At 37.1% G+C, this 23,571-nt stretch overlaps 1 protein-coding gene and 1 long non-coding RNA gene across 4 annotated transcripts in view; one reads left to right on the top strand and one right to left on the bottom strand.

The window, feature by feature from the left end:
* Positions 1-23,571, bottom strand: part of BBOX1 (gamma-butyrobetaine hydroxylase 1) — an 84,622-nt gene that overhangs the window by 21,842 nt on the left and 39,209 nt on the right. For all 3 annotated transcript variants that reach the window (XM_002755125.6, XM_009007851.5, XM_078340774.1), the window contains one exon: positions 10,123-10,321. In XM_002755125.6, coding sequence (XP_002755171.2) covers positions 10,123-10,321 — 199 coding nt within the window. The remainder of the gene's footprint in view (positions 1-10,122; positions 10,322-23,571) is intronic.
* The window catches only part of LOC103796259 (uncharacterized), a 181,464-nt gene that overhangs the window by 122,360 nt on the left and 35,533 nt on the right, over positions 1-23,571 (top strand). The gene's annotated exons all lie outside the window — the stretch shown is intronic.

Genomic DNA, 23,571 nt, shown 5'->3' with positions numbered 1-23,571 from the left:
ATGATTTGAGAGAAAGTAGCAAGAAGACCGGCAAAGAAGATTTAAGATATGCATAATAGGAGTCCTCAAAAGGAGAAGCCCAAAGCAAAGGAACAGAAGATACTAAAATATACGATTCAAGAAACATTTTCTGAAAAAGAAATTTTGAAGCTATTCCATGAAACAATCATATCCTCCCTGAAAAAGCTATCTTAGAACAATCAACATCAAGACATAGCCTATAAAATTACTGAACTTCAAACCAAAAAAATTTTTTTTTTCAAAATCCAGGTAAACATCAAATTACTATGCTTTTTGTTTTGTTTTGTTTTGTTTTTTTGAGATGGAGTCTTGCACTGTCACCTGGGCTAGAGTGCAGTGGCACAATCTTGGCTCACTGCAACCTCTACCTCCCAGATTCAAGTGATTCTCCTACCTCAGCCTCTCAAGTAGCTGGGATTACAGGTGCCTGCCACTACGCCAAGCTAATTTTTTATATTTTTAGTAGAGATGGCATTGCTCTGTGTTGGCTAGGCTGGTCTCAAACTCCTGACTTCGTAATCTGCCTGCCTTGACCTCCCAAAGTGCTGGGATTACAGAGGAGAGCCACTATGCCTGGCCATCAAATTACTTCTAAAGAAAAGAAAATTGTATTACCAATAAAACCATAAGTGACATATTAAAGACGCTGTGAGCCAAGAATTTATATTTAGCCAAGCCAGTTTTCAAGTATAAAGGCTTTAAAACTGCTGTCAACATGAAAGAATTCAGAGTACTGTTCCTATGAGGCCTTCCTTAGGAATTTACGAGAGAATGGACTTCAGACAACCAAAATGAATAGATACATTGACGTAAGTTTTGTGCAGAGCAGTAAGTTTATGTTTACATGAATTAAATTGTAGGGGAGGACAAAAGGTACTGAAAAAAGTAAAAAGTAGAAAAACCAAACCATAGTGCTAAGGATGCATGTGGGGATAACATTCTAAACGAAGAAAAAAAGGAAGTAAACACCATAAAACTTAGGAAAGTCATTACATTTGGGGAGAAAGGTGAGATTTATACTTGGTTGGGATATGTCAATGGGGTGGCTGGCAAAGTTCCATTTTTTGACCCAGCTGGTGTTTAAGCGTGTTTGCCTTATGATATTTAATTAAGGTATACATTTATTGCATGTCATTTTCTGTATCTGTATTATATTTTATCATGAGAAAGCTATTTTACCAAACACAAACCTCACCTTTCTCCTCAAATGTAATGGCCTTCCTCAATTTTGTGGTGTTCACTTCCCTTCTTTCCTGGTTTAGAGTATTATCACCCACATGCATCCTTAGTGGTGAGTTTGGTTTTTCTGTTTCTCAGTTGTTTGATATTTTTTTCCTCCCTCCCTACGATTTAATTCACGTAAACATACATTTACTGCTCAGTACCAAACTTATGTTAAGGTAACTATTCATTTTGGTTGTCTGAAGTCCATCCTTAGTAACAGAGAGTAATAGAACAGTGGTTACTGGGGATGGGAATAGGAGAAAAGGGGAGAGACTTGTCAAAGGGCAGAAACCTTTGGTTATTATGCGAATAAGTACAGGAGACCTAATGAACACCATGGTGACAATAGTTGATAATAATGTATCATATACTTGCAATTTCCTAACAAAGTAGATGTCAAGTCTTTTTGCCACAAAATATAAAGGTAACGATGTGAAAGAATGGATATGCTAATCAGCTTGATTGTGGCCATCAAAATGTCATGCTATGCACTGTAAATATATGCAATTTTTCTGTCATACCTCAATAAAACTGCAAAATGTAATTAAAAAATAAATCAAATTGAAAAAATTTTTTTGTACATTCATTTTTAATGGTTAATAATACTGCCATTGATAAAAATGAAGTCAGATAGTGATAGAAGGATGACAACCACCTGTAAAAACATAAAGAAAAATTTATAGCAATTTGCTCCAAAGAAAGCCCCAAAGACTTCATTATGAAAAACGAATAATGTAGTGCATTGCAAAAAAGCGAAATAGTTAATGGGAATTTCACATCAAACATATTTAGCAGCATTCTTTTTGAGTCAGAGGCAGTCAAATTTTGATGAATACATTTAATTGGAACAAGAATTGGATTATTAGTTTTGATTTTTTAATATTAAAGATTGAATAAAATGTTTTCTGATTCTGTATCAATTCTCATTTTCCCTTTATGTAAATGATAGGTGATAATTTTAACTTAAAAGAGGAGAAGGCAATGAATATTCTGTTGCTGTCATTATGACTTATTTTTTGAAATTTCTAAATAATCCTGTCTGATTATCCCCTTGCAACTGAGTAATCAACAATTATTATGGTATTAGAAACTAGAAGGCAAATAGTAGATAACAATGGACCACCACAGTGGCATGGTATAAAGCAAAGACTGCAGGCTGTTGAGTCAAGTAAACCTGGGTTTGTAGCCTGATTCTTCTGCCTCAGTTTTTTGGGGATTTGGGTTAATGATTCTTCTCAGATTGTGAAGATTCAAAATAATGAGTGTAAAGCACTGAGCTCAATTCTTAGTACATAAAAGGTGCTTAATAATAAAAATTACTTCTACCATCCCAATAACAGCAACCAGTCTTTGCACAGAGTATAAGCAAGGAAGAAAGGTTGTATGTGTGTATGTTGGGGGTTGAGGGGGCGGTGTCAGAGTACCTGTTGAGAAGCAACTGCCTTAATTGGTTATCTCAAACATTTCTTCAAGTGATTTCTACAGGAGCATGAGACAAAGAAATTATTTTTCCTTTCATTCATGAGATGACTTCATACACAAGTGATTTTGTTGGCAGCAGTGTTAATTACTATGAAACTTAGTATTACAAAGGAAACCCTGGAGACTGGCTCTTGGCTGATAACACAAGCTGAGGTTCACAATGGCTCAAAGAACATAGCTTGTTACTCTGCTTAAGAAACCCAAATACTTATTAGAATACACATTTTAAATGTTTTTTTTGGTCCCTCTACCCAAGCATTATAATTAGTACATTAAATTATTAAGGAGTCCCATTGTAAAATTTTAAAAAGTAGAATAGGATTACAATTAAATTTAGAACTCAGAGAATTTTTCTTCCTTTTTTTCTCAAGTTTGAATTATTTCTAGGTTGGTTTTTCATAACCTAAAAGCCATTTTTTATTCAAGAAGGGCTGTGTGGTTTTCTCAAGCAATTTTCTAATTAGAAACAGCAACAAATGGGTAAACTTAGTTTTTTTTTTCTCTAATCCCCACACTTCACAAATGTTTTCTGGTAACATGTATTTCAAACACGTAGCTGTTTCAAAGTCAGATTTGGAGACAGTACTTATGATAGGAGCAATTTCTTAGGGGCTAGATGCCAAGAAATAGTAATATTTTTCACTTGTACATCCTCGAATACAATCTAATGTGTGAAATGCTGCTGGGCTGGCTTACAAGACATCTTTCAGAAATGTGAGCAGAAGTCTAGTGGTTGCTGGAAAGCTATGTGTTATAGTTGTACTTCCCAGAAGCCATTTCAATATTGTTAATCCTTAACTGGTCTGGCTGGTGGATTTGATAAACAGCTCACTAGACACATTTTCTATTTTACTTTATTTTATTAATCCAATGAAGGCTGAATGCAAGAAACTCATGAAAATATAACACTGAGTAGTAGTAGTAGCATTCTACATTTTTCCAGCAAACTTTCATCTCAGAACCTCAAAGGACATGGCAGGTATTAAAATACGCCTGCAGAAAGAGTGAGGCAAATCCTCAGTAGAGGAGAATTAAAAAGATCTGGGAAATTACATGAAAAACTCAGATCAATTTCTCACTTACAGATAGCCCACGGTGAAGCCATGATTAGACTGGTTCCCTGTTGATCCTATGAGAAGCTCTCTAGGAAGTAATGCAATACAGATGTTCTGGGGCACTGGGTCCTCAATTCTTACTAAACCTTTTTTGTGTAAATGTTCCAAAGCATTTGTTTATATTTTCTGCTGTAAACTTGTATACTTATAAGTTTTATTCAGCGGTTATATAGTTTCCATGCAATGCTATATAAGATAAAATTTGACTACCACCAAGATCCACATTTATTTTACCTCCTTTTCCCATTGCCTCTTGCCTTCTTTATTTCATTCCTTAAAGTTTATATTTCAGATTTTTTTCCAACTTTACCCCATTATTCTTACCAGTGTAACCCTTACTATATGTATTAATGCAATTTGCTGGTGCCAGCAAATAAAACATTCTTAGAAAAAAACCAAATCTGAACTTCTGGGCTCAGTTCTGAAAAGAAGGAAGTCTTGCTAGCTAAGGTTAGAAGTTTTATTCTCTTCTGCTTGACTTTTTGAGGAGGAAGAGTCACTTTCAGTTGCCCATGAGGTTAATTTTTAAATTATGGACTGATAAATGTTGACAATGTTTTCAAAGAGTTTTTGATGTCTTGATCAGATGAGTCTACAATATCTGACTTAGCACACATTCCCTTTCATTAAAATTTCCTGAGAGATAATTGTGTGTCAGGTGCTGAGTTAATAGTAAAGATACAATCCCGATTACGCTATCATTTATGCCTATAAGAAGCTCAGCATGACAGTGGCAATGATAATGGTATGCCTTCTTTGTTTTCAAAGGTTATTCTGACTGGTAGAGTTACAAGCATGATAATTAATTAATAATACAAAATATAGGTAACAAATATTTTTAAAAATGACACTGTGCCCCTTCCCACCAAGTCTTTCTCTCTCTTTCTCAATGTCATGCACACATACATACTCACAGATGAGCTTATGTAAATAATAATACCCTGGACTCTCCAGTTTATTTAGTTGTCCAACTCATTAGAAAAGGAATTTTCAGGGTTGGAATTTTAGCGAAGATCGTCTGAACATCTCAATATTATCTTAACCAGAATGATAGTATCAAAAGACCATTTGTTGCTACAGTCCAGCAAAAAAGTAGTGACATCTTACACCAGTGTTGTTCATTTTTTTATTAATATAGTGCATGTATGACTACTAAAAATAGAATCAGCAACAAAAAGTAGAAATTGCCTGCCTTTGTGTGAATTTGTGGGAGAGAATTTCCACTTCCCTTTCCTGATGGGCCATCAAGAGTGTAAAACTAGTTCATATGCATAAGGAGTATATAATTATTTTGTTTTATTTTAATGCCAGGGCTTGGGGATGAGGAACTGTAAGTGGCTTCACAGAACAGAGGCTGGGAGAGAATTTCTATTGAAGTGCTGCAGAGGATGCCAGGTCAAGCGAGGATGTAGCAGGTGTGGTAGTTGAAAGGGAAGAGGAAAAATGTTGGTATGTCAAGTGAAAATGGCAAGAAAGGCCAAAAAGCAACCAAAAAGAGAAGCGGACTTGGCACCAGTTGTCTGTAGGCAGAATAAAAGTACAGGAGCTATAAAAGCAAGAGAGATACATGCAGCAAACAAAAGGTTAAGCAGGAAGAGAAGGAAACAGTCCTGAACAAACAGATGAGAAAGGGACTCATTCAGGGGATGGCCAGGAATGGGAAAGAATGGCATGTCATAGAATTGGCATGTGTCTGAATTAGATTAGCTTGAGAATGGGAGGAAGGGCTACATGGCATTGCATAATCTTAATTAAGTTTTTATTATTAAGCCACACCTATTTACGCAATGGTAGCCTGTGTAAATTGTGAGGAGTGGATTCATTTTGTTTAAAGATCATATTGGTAGCTGAATATTGTCCCATCTTTACATGCTTTGCAGCATGCTGGGAGAGGATCACCTTCCTGTCATCCACCCTCTTTGAACTGTTGGTATACACTGACTGTGAAGTTCCGTCATTTGAAATGCCAAAAGTCCAGGGTTACTTTTCAGTCTGTTTGTTGGTTTTATGGAATTTTTATTGGCCTGGATTATTTAAAGGAAGCCAATTCAAGTATTTACATTCATCCACACACAGCAATTACAAAAGATAATTTTTCATAAAGTAGCAACCCAAATCTAAACCCATTAATTCAGAACAAAATGTCTAGTACAGTGCCATGCACATATTAGGATTCAAGAAAGATACTCTGTTTGATTGACAGAAATTATAGTTTCTTTGGAATTTACATTGTAAGATAACATTGTCAAAAAACATTCTAACTTGGTATGATAATTGAAGATGACCATGTATGGTATAGTTTACAGTAACTATTTCCCAATGGATTAAGTCATGTCATAAAATTTATTTCTGTAATAATATCACCTTTTCCAAAAGGGCTCAAGAAAATTATTTTCATTGATTTTCTTTTTTTTTGGTGGAAGAGAAAGGACATAAGATGAGGCATTTTAGCACTGGTCTGTTAAACCTGTCCTAAATCAAAGGTTTAAATTCAAAAAGGTTGTCTTTTTACATACTGCTCCACGTTTACATGTATTTGACAAAATTGACAGTGAGAGTTTCTTTACTCACTCATATTCTTTTGTCCCAGGAAAATATTCATCATTTTCAAGTCAGTAAAGTTACCGAGCATTTCACATGGTTGCATAAAAAATATTGTCTAGATGATGTGCTGACAAAATAATGACAAGCATCTGAGAAAATACAGGTGTGGAAAATGACATCCACTTTTGTCCTGAAAGTTATTGCCATTTTGATTTAGTTGAACATAAGTTTATAATGGTGAAAGGTTCTAATAATTATTGCATTCATCTGCTGGTTTATAGTCCATTTTAAATATTTAGGCATGACTTATTCATTAAACATTTATTCCTTGCCTACTGTATGTGAAGACTACATGAAATGCTGGAATCTACTGTTTTTTGTTCATCCAACCAACCACTTAACAATTGAGATGACTGCCAAGAAACAAAAATAGCTCTCTTGTTCTCATTTTGGATTCTTGCATTTAACATTTTTCAAACTAGTAACCCTACTTGAATGGAAAAGTGCGAGGTGGGTTTTAGTTTCCCAAGGAAGGCATGTCTAATATGGCACCAGCAGCAAGCTATTATTGTTTTAGGCATCTGAACAAGAGCAGTCACAAGGTTCCTTGAAATATCTGCGTGGAGAGCAAAGTTTACTTTTAATCTGTTCCTACTTTCCTTTCTCTGTCCTTCTCCTATTGTTTCAGTAGCCCTCCTCCATTATTTATTGTGTGCACTTATTCATTCCATTCACTCACTTATCAACGAATTAGTTTTCAACCAAGAGTAAGATACTTTTCCAGTGGAAAAGCAAACATATGAAAGAGAGGGACATTGTTTACAGCAGCTACTAAGTCTGTTCTGAAGATGTCATGTTAGGCACAACCAAAGTAGAAAACATAATGTGGTAAATGCCATTTAGTGCACATTATTGTGAGAGTTCATATGATGTAAAGCACCCAAATTCTATCCCTTGGGAGATCTGCCTTGTCTTGAAGTCCCCCTTCCTTTCAGCCAGAGGTTCTCAACCTTGGCTGCACATGAGAATCACCTGCACAGTTTTGAAAAGTCCTGATACTCAGGCCAAATACCAGTACTGTTAAAAAAATTAAAAAAGAAAGCAAACTCTGGAGATGGGATTCAGATGTCAGTATTTTTAAATTGGCTATTCCAATATACAGCTTAGGATGAGAACCACTGTTGTAAGATTCCCTTCTTCTTTTAAATATCGTGTTGCTCAGACTTCATATCACTTTTGCACATTACTATGCAGAGAAACGGAAAAAGGGGACAGTGTTAGAGAAAATATTTATTTTTCTTATTCTCTGGACAATGTCAACAAAAATAAAAAAAGCAAATAAAACAATAATAATAAAAACAACAAAACTGTTCTGTCAGTTCTTGAAGTAGAGAATTAAAAATTGTCAAAAGATATGTGGCGAGATCTTGATCATCTGTTGTGGAAGTAAGGGGTAAGGTGGTAAGAGAGGCATTTTCTGACCTGCGTATAATTTGAGAGATTCAGGTAAGAATCATCTAAGGAAGGTGCGATGGGGTAGGTTCAACTTATCTGGTTAGATGAGAAGTTCCATAAAGGATATGGAATAGTAGTAGGAGCTCTGATTTGTTTTGACAACAGACATTTAGTATTTATTCCAATCATTTCACAATATTAGATCAGTGGCCAAATTATTAAACCCTTTTATAGGTCCTCCAAAAACAAAACATCTTCAAAACAAACATCATAAATCAAACTAAGATTCTGACCCCTAGTGTGATGGGTTTGTGGGGTAATTTAGGGAACTCCAACAAAGAGCCCAAAACTTGTCCAATGTTAAGAAATTATGTAATGCCTTGGAATAGATACAAAAAGTTTGTTGTCAGTAAATAAAAAGCTAAGTAAAACGACTTAGATTTGAAGTGTCCGGTTTAACACCAGGGGCCAAAAGCTCTTCTTTTCCATGTTCTTTCTTCATATTATTGACAGTAAGGTAGAATAGAAAGCCCCTAGATAGGACAGACCCAGATTCCAACTCTGGTTCCTTTATTTCTATCTGTGGACACTTGGTTATAATTAATACTGTGAGCTTCGGATTCCTAATCAGTGAACTGAAGGATAATATCTATTTCAGAAAGTTGTTATGAGAATTAAATGAAGAATACCTAATATGGTTGAGGCTCTTTATAATTTTAAGACTTTTCTCCCTCTTCCCTTTGTTGTTGCTGTAATCTCTGCGGCAGTTAACGTTCTTGCAGGTATAATGGAGATACAAATTTTATACAACAGAAATCTACTAATGGTAAATGTAAGTTTTGAAGTCAGAGTAGGTACTGGGTTGTCGAAATCTAAACATGGCAGAGATGGCAGAGTCTTTAAGTGATTGAGTAATTTTGGTCCGCTGTTACCTATAGACCAAGTCTTACTCTAGTTTAGGGGTGGCAAACCTAAAGGGTAGCAGGGCCCTTACAGGTCTGGAGAGGGTGGAGGATTTTGGCAAAATGGAGAGTGAGTCTATGCCCTCCTCAGGGGCGGCCTCTACTTGTATCTGGCAGATTGTTGGCATGCAAGGATTTAGGCTCTGTTGTTGCTAGATCTGATTTTTCAAGAAAAGTCAGGTCCACATGGAATGTAAAATTTCCCAGTTTTTAAGTGTTGACAACTAATTCCATTTTCTTTCAACATCATGTGGGCCAAACCAAACATCCGAATACAGCTTGTGTGCTTCCAGTTGCAACCTTTGGAGTTGGAAAGTTCCTTTCACTTTCAATGCTCTCTAGTCTATGAGCCCAAGAATAATTGTATTAATTTCACTTGAGGGGCTCACTCTAAAGAAATACGGTTATACTCCCACGTCTACGTAAGTGTTTCCTGTTGTTAATGCTTCACTATTTATAATTAATGTTACCTCCCAGGAAATTCTTATCCAAACAGCCTCTTGTTCAAGAGTTAAAATTAATTATATCTCCCTGTTACTGACTGAAGCACATAGGCTTAATTTTACAAATATTAGTTTTATCTTTTTAGCACATCTGTGGCTGATTTTAATTTCTCAGGGCCCAACTTTATTTCAGCCAACTCTTGGAAGGTAAAAGTTTAATGAACTTTAACATAAAGTTTAATATGTTGTAAAGTCTTAGAGAAACATGGTCTTTCATCACACTTGTTATGGAATAAGTGATGTTCCCCCAAATTCATAGGTTGAAGCCCTAACCCCCAATGTTTGGAGATAGAGCCTTTAAGGATGTAACTAAGATTAAATGAAGTTATAAGAGTGGGGCCCTAAGCTAATAGGACTGGTGTCCCGACGAGAAGAAGAGACAGAAGGGGTGTGCTATGCACAGAAGAAAGGCCGTGGGAGGACACAGTGAGAAGGCAGTCATCTGCAAGCCAGAAAAAGGCCTCCCCAGAAACCAGCCCTGCTCGTACCTTGATCTTAGACTTCTAGCTTCCAGAACTATAAAAAAAATCTGCTGTTTAAGTTTTCTGATCTGTGATATTTTGTTATGGCAACCCAAGCAGACTGTACACACCACCTATAACTAGCCTATGTCTATGGTGCCTGGTGTCTTTGGGCTTTTAGGCTCTTAAAAATTATCATTCTCAGCAAAATACTACTTTTAGACTCTTCTTTCCATCTGACTTCTACTCAAGACATTATGAAAATTTCTGTATCTTCAACAAGGAGGTCTTCCTCAGTGGGAAATATATCAAACTTTATCTGTGATGGCAGAATACAAACCATTTGGTGACTCACCCATAAAATGTGAGATAGAGGAAACCAATCCTTTTCCCAAGTTTTAAAACTTCTCCTTGTTTGTCAGATGCTCCGGTGAGTCGTACTATGCCTACTTTCTTGAGGGTGGAGAGCCACTTGTATGCATGTTTGTCATATCGTAAAACATCTTCAAAATCCAGAGTAGGTAGCTGGAGCTCTGAGCCCCAGTACTGACATTCTGTGAATTGAGAAGATGAAGAAAACAGATGGGATTACATTCTTTTTACATAGGATGATAACCTCAGAGAAGGGACTAGTTCATTAAAGTTGATCACTGATTTAAAATGGAGTTTATTAAATGTTGTTTAGTTTAGAAATGTCCAAGTTACTAGGCCTTTCTTTCTTGGAGCCACACCGTTCTGTTGCATGCCTCCTGCTTACAACTCTGTCTGGCCCATAGCAGGTATTCAATATGCCCCACTTGTTAAGGGAATATTGTCTAGCTGATGAATGGCTCTTGATCTGTATGTTCCTAGGGCTTCTCTGCATGGACACTGCTTAGAAATAACTCTGAGATACTGTAGGTATTAACAGCCAAATTATATTGCTCAACTCCAAACAGATGATAAAATCAAAATGGTAGGTTAGAACAGCCTATACCTATTCTTGGGATCTGGGGGTTGAGGAGAGCTTTGACATGTACAGCTCTTCTTTCTTCTTATTTTACCTGATAAGAAGCAACCTCTGGGATCAAGTCATCCTTTGGGGTCAGCAAGAAAAGATGAAGGTATGTTCCTGGAATGTGTAGACCCTTTGTGGGAGTGCCACACAGACAAGGCCAAATGCCTTCCCTTAGCTCTCTCATTCCTCATGATTAAATGCTCATAAAAATGCTTAATTGAGAAAACAGAAAGAAAAATGTAAAATATAATTGGCTTGCAAACCAGGCTCTCACAAAGGAAGTGGAACACAGAGGAAATGCAAATTTGCCAAGGAAAATAACACAGATATTACCAACTGCATTCAGAAAAAGTCTAACTCTAGCTAATCTATTTGATTTCTTCCTTTCTTGGTTAGAAAATTGCCTTAGGAAGGTAAGCCTTCCTAAAAAGTGACAGAATGAGAACTTATGATCTCAACTCATTGTGAGCAATGCTTTACTTTCTAGCTGGGGGATGTGTCATTTTATAGAAACAAAATAAAGCCCCCTGTTTAACAATGAAGAATGGGTCAGTGCCTCTTGTAGTAGTTGTGGACTGGAAGTCATTGCTTCTTTGGTGTCAGGATAGCTGTTTCTGCAGAAATGGGAATTTTTGGAGAAGTCAGATAGTGGTTTTAGTAGTAAAAAGATACATGTAGGTGCAGGGACCCATTTCTTGCTCTTCCACCAGCTAGCTGCATAAGGACATTGGCAGAGGTGAGTAGGTGTGTGTATGTATGAAGGCCTGATTAGGCTATAAATGTATATATTGCCAAAGTTTCTGAGTTAGTAAACATAGCACCTTGCAAAATGAACCAGAAATTCTGGGACCAAAATTGCAAACTGTAAATCAGGCCTCCCTAGTGCTGCATTAATTATTTTTGACTATGCTAATATTCATTAGTACTGAACACATTCCACAGACCCCAGTGACTTACTATATCATCTCTGAAAGTTGAACTGATACCCAGCCACTGGTTCTGAATTCCCAATTTTAACTCTTTTCCTCTCTGTGAGGCATAACCAGAACTAAAAAAACTACAGTCTTTCCAGCTCCTTAAGCATTGCTTTTCAAGTACTTCTGATATTTAAGATAACCTTAGAATTTAATATTAACCAAGTCACCTTGGCAAAGAGAAACAGGTCAGCACATGGGCTGTGTTTTATTAGACCAGAGCAAGTTGGTTAAAGTAATAACAGACAATGAGGCATGATGGTTTCAGGATGATTATACATTTTGGGGGAGGAAGGAAGGATGGTTTGATACAGTGTGTTGGTATTCCTTGATTATATGAGCTACCCAATCAATGCCATTTGTTGGTTTATCTTTTCAATAAGGCTAATGTTTTATCATGTCACAAGGCATGGTAATAAGCAATAGGTTTTGAAGAGCTCAAAGTTTATAGAAGAATTGGACATGGATGGTGACAATTAAAATACAATCATGGCTATAGTTGAGATATGTTCAGGATATCAAGATGGTATCAAGTCTTTTGATCCCTTGTCTAATGTTCTTTCTTGACGCCCAGCTACTCTTCACATTCATGAAGTTCCCCAGGGCTGTTCCTCATACCTCAATTATTTCCAAAAGCAAATGGGATTAATTTCATATGGTAAGAGCCTATTCTCAGAGAGGCAATAGATGAGGCTTTGTTTTGAATATTGGATTATGTGATTGTTTGCTTTGCCACTCCCATTTTCTCATTGTGTTTACAATCCCCAGATTGTAATATTTGATACCAATTTAAAAAGTTTGCAGGAAGAGGATGATAAATGGTATACATATTACATGTTGACTGCCTCACTAGAAAGGTCATTTGGGTTTTAGTGAGAAGAAAAATTTACTTATCAAAACATCAGCATTAAAGGCACAAAAAAGGCATAAATAACAAATCACCATTTCCTCTTACCAAAGCTCACACCTAAATGGACCATATCCAGAAAATTAAAAGACTTATTGAAAACAGTTTTAAGCTTTTTAGAAATCAGGGGCTCATGGAGTATTAGAGGTAAATGGGATGTTAAAGACTCACTTGGCATTTTCATATTGGTTTTAGGATTTCCCATCACCATTTGTTCTTATCACTGAACAAAACATTTGCCTAAATTGCAGCTGGAAATTCTAGATTTCTGACAATGTGGTAATTGGTCCAAAAATATGTTATCCATTTCAATGTAGACTATTAGATAGAATTAGGTATTGTCTACATGATTACCTATAGTAAATGTGTTGCCTTTACTACAGCTGTGTAAGTAATTTATTGATGAGCATTTATTAGGATTTTTAGAAAAATGTATTAAATTGAGAGTGAACCAGCCTAGAGAGATAGTAGAGGTACAGACTACAGTACTGTCCAATAGAGCTTTCTGCAATGATGGAAATGTTTCATATCTGTGCTGTCCAATATCATAGCTACTAGCAACACATGGCTATGGAGATTTGACATCCGGCTGGTGAAACAGAGGCACTGAAGTTTTTGCTTTATCTAATTTTAATTAATTAAAATAAATAGCCTGCTACTATATTAGGTAGGTCATGCATCAAGGAGGCAAGAAGCTTGGGTTTGAATCTTTGTCCAGCCTTGTACCAGATGCTATCATTTCTTGACTGCTTCTCTGTGTCTCAGTCTTTTATAAAATAGAGACAATTATACTTACTCTGCAGATCTTTTGTGACCATGAAATATCATGGAGTTTGCTACAGCATGGAAGTTTGCTACATGGAAGACCCATAGTATCAATAATAATAGTTAATATTTGCTGAATACTTTCTATGTTGGGGTTCACTTGGGGTGGCTGGCAAAATATTAGGGAAATATTAGGGAAAGTTATAGATTATAGTCTCAAACCTTTTGGAAGGGCGAAAGATTTTACTGGGACAGGCTGAAGGCAGCCGGTTCATTACATTAGTGTAGGAAAAATGTAAAGATGATAAAAGGCTTTCCCAGTTAAGTCTGTTTAGCCCACATCCCTTTGTCTTTACTCTGTTATTTATGTAAACTTTGTGCTGGATGGCCCTCTGAGGTAGAGGTTAAAGGGGAATTACCACTTAAGGAATTACACTTAAGGGTGTTTACTCTGGGCCCCAGAACCTAATGCTTTTATTATTCGTAAAAACACTTTTAACCATGTTAATTATCCACAAGCCTGTGGGCTTGTAACTTCTGTTATTAAATCCATACTGAATAAATGTGAGGATAGACAGAGGATCTTGGTCAGTTAGCTGCATTCAGCCTCTGAAAGCAGCCGACAACCATCCCTAGCTCACTTGAAATAAGTGTGAGAGTGCATTTATTCATCTGTCCTTGAGTCAGGGTCTGCAGGACAGACCTCTGCAGGTGGTAATCAGCATCTCAGGTGGTGACCCCGATGTGATCGAGGTCACATTTCTACAAGTCAGACACAGTGTTAGATGCTTCCATGCCTTATTTCTTTTACTCTCTGCAACAAATATATGCAATAGATGCTTTCAGTATTGCTATGTTGTAGAGAAGGGAACAGAGTTCCAAGTCATGCAGCTAATGATTCGCAGAACTACTTGGTCAAATCCAGGTGACTGATTCCAAAATCTGTAATTTTAACAACTGCATATAAAATAAACACTTGATGCTTTGAAATACTGTCATCACACGTATTTTTATGTCCTATGCCTGAATGTCCATAGCTTAGTCTGTCCCTCATAAAGGAAATCTACTAGATAAAAATGAAAGCAGAGCAAGTTACAATTAGGAACATTTTGTCTGAACTTGTTCAAGCATGGGTGTTTAAAGATAAACCTTGGCTCCTAGTCAGAATTTTAAATGCAGAAAAACACCATGAGCAGGTTTCATTGCACAACACTGAAACAACATTGCTATTCACCTTTGGTGAAATGAACCAAGGCTTTGCAGACTGAAAAATCAGCTTAGCTTCTCTTCGTTAATTTATGCCACTCTATTTCAGTGCTCCACGCCTTTTTGGTTTTACTTAAGGTCATTATGACTTTCCAGAGGTTTCAGTGACTGCGTGGCAGGGAAATATAATACATAGAGACCGAAAAAATCATTTTCACAAGATGAATTTTCTTTAAATGTTGAGTTTATATTTTTCTACTTTGTCAATTCAAGAAGCATCTGTTTAGGGCACACACTTCCATAGCATGTTGCAATAAATTTTTGTTTCTATACAAGTTTTTTTTTCCATTATAAAACAGCATACACACACTCACACATAATAGTCTTTGTTTTAAAGATACAGAAAGATTTATATTCTTTTAAAAAAATGTTTTCCATTATATATGTAAAGTTAACTATATTCACACAAAGAGACTCCAGGAGAATGCACAACTGTCAACACAATAGGTGGCATAGTCCGTAGTGTAAATAATTCCAGTTTTACAGGATTTTACCATCACAGTATGTTTACAATGGTTTTTCAGTTCTTCAAAGTTTATAATTTTTCAACCACAGCTCTCATTTTGGAGTGCTCTAGTTAGAAGTTTTGCTGAAATCAGAGACTAAGGGCCATAGTCCTTTAGAACCTGTGTCCCAATATGAGCCTCTCCTAAATTTTGTTATGCTAAATGTGCTTTTCACAGACACAGCTGTGACTAGCCAGTTTTCAAATTCATCATAGTGACCTGCATGCAAAATACTCTAATTTCCAGGGATACAGATGTACCCTTGGAGTTACTGCGGGTTTGGCTCCAGACTGCCACAACCAAATGAAGAGCTAAATAAAATGAGTCATACAGACTTTTCGGTTTCCCAATGCATACAAAAGTTATGTTTACATTATATTTTAGTCTGTGAGTATGAAATAGCATTATGTCTGAAAAAATATGTATACCTTAATTAAAAAATATTTTATTGCTAAAAATTGCTAATGATCATCTTAGTCTTCCATGAGTCATAATATTTTTGCTGGTAGAGGGTCTTGCCTCAGTGTTGATGGTTGCTGACTGAATGTTGGTTTTTGATGAAGGTTGGGGTGGCTGTGGCAGTTTCTTAAAATAGGACAACAGTAAAGTCTGCTGCATTGATTAATTCTTTCATAAAAGATTTCTTTGTAGTACATGATACTGTTTGATAGCATTTTCCCACAGTAGACCTTCTTTCAAAATTCGGGAAAATCTTCTTAAACTCTGCCACTGTTTTATCAACAGTTTATGTAATATTCTAAGTCTTTTGTTTTCATTTCAACAATGTTGACTTCATCTTCACCAGTAGTAGATTCCATCTCAAGAAAGAACTTTCTTTGCCCATTCATAAGAAACAACTCCTCATTAGTTCAAGTTTTATCATGAAATTGTGGCAATTTAGTCACATGTTCAGGCTCTACTTCTAATTCTAGTTGTCTTGCTATTTCCACCACATCTGCAGTTAACTTCCTCTGCTGAAGTCTTGAACCCCTCAAAGTCATCCATAAGGGCTGAAATAAACTTCTTCCAGTTCCCATTAATGTTGATATTTTGACACCCTCCCATGAATATAAAATGTTTTTAATAGCTCTAGAATGGTGAATCCTTTCCAAAAGGTTTCCAATTTATTTTTCCCACAGCCATCAGAGGAATCACCATCTGTGTCAGCCATAGCCTTATAAAATGTGTGTTTCTTAAGTGATAAGACTTGAAAATCAAAATGACTCCTTGTTCCCTGGGCTACAGAATGAATACTGTGTTAACATGCATAAAAACAGCATTAATCCCCTTGGACATCTTCATAAGAGCTCTTGAATGGCTAGTTACATTGTCAATGGCTGGTAGTATTTTGAAGAGCATCTTTTCTTTCTGAGCATATGTCTCAACAGTGAACTTGTTCTGTTTTTCCATTGATAGAGCACAGACAGAACAGATTTAGCATAACTATTAATGGCCCTAGAATTTTCAGAATGGTAAATGACCATTGGTTTCAACTTAAAGTCAGTAGCAGTATTGGTCCCTAACAAGAGTCAGTCTGTTTTTTCAAGTGTTGAAGCTAGGCATTGACCTCCCTTGTTTAGCTATGAAAATCCTAGATGGCATCTTTTCCAATATTAGGCATTTTGTCTACATGTAAAATCTTCTACTTAGTGTAGTAGTTACCTTCATCAATGATCTAAGCGAGATCTTCCAGATCACTTGCTGCAGTTTCTCCATCAGTGTTTGCTACTTCACCTTGTATTTTATGTTATAGAGAAAGTTTCTTTCCTTAAACCTCACAAACCAACCTCTGCTAGCACCAGACTTTTCTTCTATAGCGTCTTCACATCTCTCAGCTTTCACAAATAGAGTTAGGGTCTTGCTCTGAATTAGGCTTTGGCTTAAGGAAATGTTGTGGCTGGTCTGATCTTCTATTCAGACCCCTCAAACTTTCTCCACATCAGCACTAAGACTGTTTTGCTTTCTTATTATTTGTGTGTTTACTGGAATAGCACTTTCAATTTCCTTCTATAACCTTTCCTTTGCATTCCTCACAACTTGGCTGATAGTCTGGCACAAGAGGCCTAGCATTTTGCCTCTCTCAGCTTTTGACATTCCTTTCTCATTAAATGTAATAATTTCTAGCTTTTGATTTAAAGTGAGAGGCATGTAACTCTTCCTTTCACTAAAACACTTAGAGGTCATTGTGGGGTTATTAATTTGCCTAATTTAAATATTGTTTCTCAGGGAACAGGGAGGCCCAAAGAGAGAAAGAGGGAGAGATGGGGAATGGCTGGACAGTAAAGTGGTCAGAACACATACATTTATTAAATTATCTGTCATATGTGAGTGCTGGTTATGGTACTCTAAAAAAATTACAGTAGTAAGCTCAAAGATCACTGATCACAGATCGCTATAACAGATATGATAATAATTAAACAGGTTGAGATGCTCAGAGAATTACCAAAATGTGACATGGAGGGAAAAAGTGAGAACATGCTGTTGGAAAAATGGTGCTAATAGAGTTACTTGAGTATTGTTACAAACCTTCAATTTGTAAAAAATGCTTGGGAGGCCGAGGTGGGTGGATCACCTGAGGTCAGGAATCGAGATGAGCCTGGCCAATATGATGAAACCCCATCTCTACTAAAAATGCACACACACACAAATTAGCTGCGTGTCGTGGCGGGTGCCTGTAATCACAGCTACTCAGGAGGCTGAGGCAGGAGAATTGCTTGAACCTGGGAAAGGAGAGGTTGGAATAAACCAAGATCTCACCACTGCAGCCTGGGCAACATGAGTGAAACACTGTCTCAAAACAAAAACAAACAAGCAAAAAAAAAAAACCAAAACATAGCATCTGTGAAGCTCAGTAAAGTGAAGTCCAATAAAACAAGGTATGCCTGTACTCATATGCCTGAAATCATACTACATTTTATTAAATCCAGCAGGAAAACCATTCTATGATGTCTGCACAGAAATTTTAACTTTGTGTGTGTTGAAAGAGTAATTGAAAAACACTTTCTTATTTTTCCCCAACTGCAAAACGTAACTATCTGGAGAACCAAAAGAAATACATTTGACTAGAGTAAATCATTTGTCAGGAGAATACATTAAAAAAAAATTTAAGTTTCACACTTGGGTCTGGGTACATAAACAGTATGGAAAATGATGAAATATTTAAGGTATGAACCACCCTTCCTAATTTAACTTATGGCCTTACTAATAAATGCTTCCTTGAACATGTGCTTCGCACATCATAAAATTTATGAACAGGCTACATGCTGGTTTTCAAGGAACCATTTGTACAAGGTTTCCTTTTCAGGGTTAAGCATCACATTCCAGGATCCTGAGCTGTGTTTCAAAAAAGGAAAAGACACAAAGAAGCTCTTTACTTAAAGATTCATGAGCACAGCATGCTGGGTTGCAATGTGTTATTTCAGGAGTTTAAGACCTTCTGTCCACCTGCACTGAACTGAGTTGTTGGCTCTGAAATAGCTTATTGAATATGCTAGGGATCAGCCAATCTCTCACTGTCTTTTCCTGTAAATACCTTCTAGGGGCCCTGACAAAAACAGTCTGACCCCTCCTAAAGGAAAGGCAGCTGAGTGGAAAACAGAGCTTTGATTTTCTTCTCCTGCACTATAGGGAGCCTGCCCTCTTCAGATTTTTTTTAACTTCTTGTCCAGTGAACTATACATGTATTTCAAGATTCAGATCACTTCTCTTATGTTGAGATTTTCCTGAAGCTGACCCCAAGATGAAGATTTAAATGTAAGACATTTATTGAGGAAGTATATCTGGAAACACTCATAGAAGATGGGGAATTAAGACAGGAAAGAACCTCTAGAAAGTGCTGTAATGAACAGGTTACTGTTTTTAGCAACGGGCTCAGCACCACTAGACTTTACAGGGACCCCGTAGGGTATAGCTTAGAGGTTTCTCACTTGGGGAAAGGACACTGAGGTGCTCAGGCTACCCATGCCTACCCCTCTTTGGTTGAGAGCTGCTCCTCTGGGCATCCACTCCCGGGGCTTTGTGCTGACCTAATGTGCTCTCTCAGGCAGAGAGGGGAGACTGGCAGTCTTGCAACAAGAATCTGCTGACATGTATTTGACAAGTGCTGAAGGGCTATGGTAGGGTATTAGCAGCCCCTGTAATGCCCTTCTGGAAATCTCCTGCAACTGCTAAGGGTGCGCTGGATGCCTGACTTCTCTGGCCCCTCAGGCCCTCAGTCCCAGTGCTCATCATGTTATGTTGAAATCTTTCACTCATTCAACACATTTGTTGAAAACCTTGCTATGGAAAAGAGATCACATTTGTGAATAAAGATAGATATGATCACTTCCCTTGCTGGGGAAAAAGGGTGCAAAACAAAAACAGATGAATATTAATGCATTAAAATAAAAATTTTGGTAAGCGCTATGAGAGTAACAAATGAGGTATATAACAATAATAACTGAATGTTGGGAGTGGGATAGGGAATTTATTTAGACATGCTGATTAAGAAACACCAAGCTAAAGAGAAGCTATTTATGCCAAATCCTGAAGGATGAAAGAAGTCAGTCATGCAAAGGGCAGGAGGAAGAGTGTCAGGTAGGAGGGACAGTGGGAAGATGGGAATTGTCTTGCTTGAAAAACTCAGTCACCAAGGCTAGAACTGGGGCAAGAGGGCGTGTACCAGATGAGGTGGAAAAGTAGGCAAGGGTTGGGTCAGGCAAGACTCAGTCTCTTCTACTAGATTCTAAGTTCCTTGTGACCTATGGGGATCATGCCACTTATCTTTATTTTTTTTCAATATTGCTTCTTTCCTTCTTCCCCAATCTGCATAGTCCAATACTGAAGATTTTCATAAAACTATTATGGTCTATATCCAAAACAAATCTTTGCTTATTTCCTAATGATGACTAGAGGCTAGAAGCGACCCCCAAAATATGAGATTGTGTCTGATTGTACTTTGATATTTTAAAAGATGAAGAAATCCATAAAATCTTTAGGCGGTAACCTCACAAAACTCTAAAAGTATTGCTGAGAATGTACAAATGGGGCTTCTAAACAAGTATAGCCTGCTTGAAAGGACAGACACACATTTTCATATTGGACTATCAGGTCCCTGACATATCCTATATGGTCATCTATGACGAGAATGACCGTCTACCTGGAGAAAGTAAGAGTAACACATAAAATAATGAAGAAACACTACTACAGACATATTCTATATGCTCAGGCTATGACCAGAGTGACCTGCTAGCTGAAGAAAACAAGAATTACACATAAAATAATGAAGAAACCATAAATGGCAGTGTGTTGTAAATGTTTAAAAACAATGAACCCTAACATTTATTAAGCACTTTTAATTTCAAGTACCCTTCTAAGGACTTTATATGGATTAATTTATATAAATCTCATAATAATCCCATAAGAGATCCTCTATTATTGTTCTCATTTTCTTCATGAGGAGACAGACACAAGGAACTTAGATAATTTGTCCAGCATCAGACAATATGTGTCAGATATGGGATTCTCATACAATTTGACTGAAGACACTGGGAAAAGAGTTGTACAGTGAAGGAAAACACACACCATGAGATGTCAGAAAGCAAGATTATTATCCCAGACTTCCTTAGAGTTGGCAGGGAAGATAGATAACTCAGTTTTACTCTCTGTCCTTGTGACTCTCTTCTATGACATCTGTAAAAAAGTCACAGAATGAGCCTTTCATCTCTTTTAATGACATGGCACACACCTCCCTGTGGGACAGTGAGTTTCAAACAGCTCCAGGTGTCACAGCTTCTTTCTTCTGCTGAGGCACAATAGATCTTCAAGGTCTTTCTTTCTTTTCTTTTCTATATATATATATTATTGCACTTTAGGTTCTGGGGTACACATGCAGAACATGCAGGATTGTTGCATAGGTACCTACATGATAATGTGGTTTGCTGCCTCTATATCTGTCATTAATCCCCATGTTATCCCTCCCCAACCTCCCTACCCCCTGCTGTCCCTCCTCTATTCCCCCCCAACAGACCTCAGTGTGTGACGGTCCTCTCCCTTTGCCCATGTGTTCTTATTGTTCGACACCCACCTATGAGTGAGAACATGCAGGGTTTTCTCACATTGTGATTTCTGCACATTGATTTTCTGTTCTTGTGTCAGTTTGCTGAGAATGATGGTTTCCAGATTCATCCATGTCCCAACAAAGGACACAAACTCATCGTTTTCTATGGCTGCATAGTATTCCATGGTGTATATGTGCCACATTTTCCTTGTCCGGTCTATCATTGATGGGCATTTGGGTTGGTTCCAGGTCTTTGCTGTTGTAAACAGTGCCACAATGACACGTGTGCATGTATCTTTATAATAGAACAATTTATAATCCTTAGGATATATACCCAGTAATAGGATTGCTGGGTCAAATGGAGTTTCTAAGGTCCTTGAGGAATCGCCACACTGTCTTCCACAATGGTTGAACTTATTTACACTCCCACCAACAGTGTAAAAGTGTTCCTTTTTCTCCACATCCTCTCCAGCATCTGTTGTCTCCAGATTTTTTAATGATCACCATTCTAACTGGTGTGAGATGGTATCTCAATGTGGTTTTGATTTGCACTTCTCTAATGATCAGTGGTGATGAGCATTTTTCATATGTTTGTTGGCCTCATAAATGTCTTCTTTTGAAAGTGTCTGTTCATATCCTTCACCCACTTTTGAATGGGTTTGTTTGTTTTTTTTTCTTGTTAATCTGTTTTAGTTCTTTGTAGATTCTGGATATTAGCCCTTTGTCAGATGGATAGATTGCAAAAAATTTTCCCCATTCTGTTGGTTGCCAGTTCACTCTAATGATTGTTTCTTTTGCTGTACAGAAGCTCTGGTAATGGTTGTTTCTTTTGCTGTACAGAAGCTCTGGAGTTGAATTAGATCCCATTTGTCTTTATTTGCTTTTGTTGCTAATGCTTTTTGTGTTTTAGTCATGAAGTCCTTGCCTATGCCTATGTCCTGAATGGTTTGCCTAGGTTTTCTTCTAGGGTATTTATGGTGTTAGGTCTTATGTTTAAGTCTTTAATCCAACTGGAGTTAATTTTAGTGTAAGGTGTCAGGAAGGGGTCCAGTTTCTGCTTTCTGCACATGGCTAGCCAGTTTTCCCAACACCATTTACTAAACAGGGAATCCTTTCCCCATTGCTTGCTTTTGTCAGATTTGTCAAAGATCAGATAGTTGCAGATATGTGGCATTGCCTCCGAAGCCTCTGTTCTGTTCCATTGGTCTATATCTCTGTTTTAGTACCAGTACTATGCTGTTTTGATTACTGTAGCCTTGTAGTATAGTTTGAAGTCAAGTAGCATGATGCCTCCAGTTTTGTTCTTTTTGCTGAGACTTGTCTTGGCTATGTGGGCTTTCTTTTGGTTCCATATGAAGTTTAAAGTGTTTTTTTTTCCAGTCTGTGAAGAGGGTCATAGGTAGCTTGATGGGGTTAGCGAATCTATCAATTACTTTGGGCAGTATGGCCATTTTCACGATATTGATTCTTCCTAACCATGAGCATGGAATGTTTTTCTATCTGTTTGTGTCCTCTCTTATTTCCTTAAGCAGTGATTTGTAGTTCTCCTTGAAGAGGTCCTTTACATCCTTTGTTACTTGCATTCCTAGGTGTTTTATTTTCTTTGTAGCAATTGTGAATGGCAGTTCGTTCTTGATTTGGCTCTCTGTTAGTCTGTTATTGGTGTATAGGAATGCTTGTGACATCTGCACATTGGTTTTGTATCATGAGACTTTGCTGAAGTTGCTTATCAGTTTTAGGAGATTTTGGGCTGAGACGATGGGGTCTTCTAAATATACAATCATGTCGTCTGCAAATAGAGACAATTTGACTTCCTCCTTTCCTAATTGAATACTCTTTATTTGTTTTTCTTGCCTGATTGCTCTGGCTAGAATTTCCAATACTATATTGAATAGGAGTGGTGAGAGAGGTCATCCTTGTCTAGTGTCAGATTTCAAAGCGAATGCTTCCTGTTTTTGCCCATTCATTATGATATTGGCTATGGGTTTGTCATAAATAGCTTTTATTATTTTGAGATACGTTCCACTGATCACTAGTTAATTGAGAGTTTTTAGCATAAAGGGCCATTGTATTTTGTTGATGGCCTTATCTGCATCTACTGAGATAATCATGTGGTTTTTGTCTTTGGTTCTGTTTATGTGGTGGATTACATTTATAGACTTGTGTATGCTGAACCAGCCTTGCATCCGTGGGATGAAGCCTACTTGATCATGATGGATCAGCTTTTTGATGTTTTGTTGCAAAGGATTTGCCAGTAGTTTATTGAAGATTTTTGCATTTATGTTCATCATGGATATTGGCCTGAAGTTTTATTTTTTTTATTGAGTCTCTGCCAGGTTTTGGTATCAGGAT

This window comes from Callithrix jacchus, chromosome 10 (assembly GCF_049354715.1).
Source record: "Callithrix jacchus isolate 240 chromosome 10, calJac240_pri, whole genome shotgun sequence".
In the NCBI taxonomy this organism is placed as follows: domain Eukaryota; kingdom Metazoa; phylum Chordata; class Mammalia; order Primates; family Cebidae; genus Callithrix; species Callithrix jacchus.
This window is presented reverse-complemented; position numbering and strand designations above follow the sequence as displayed.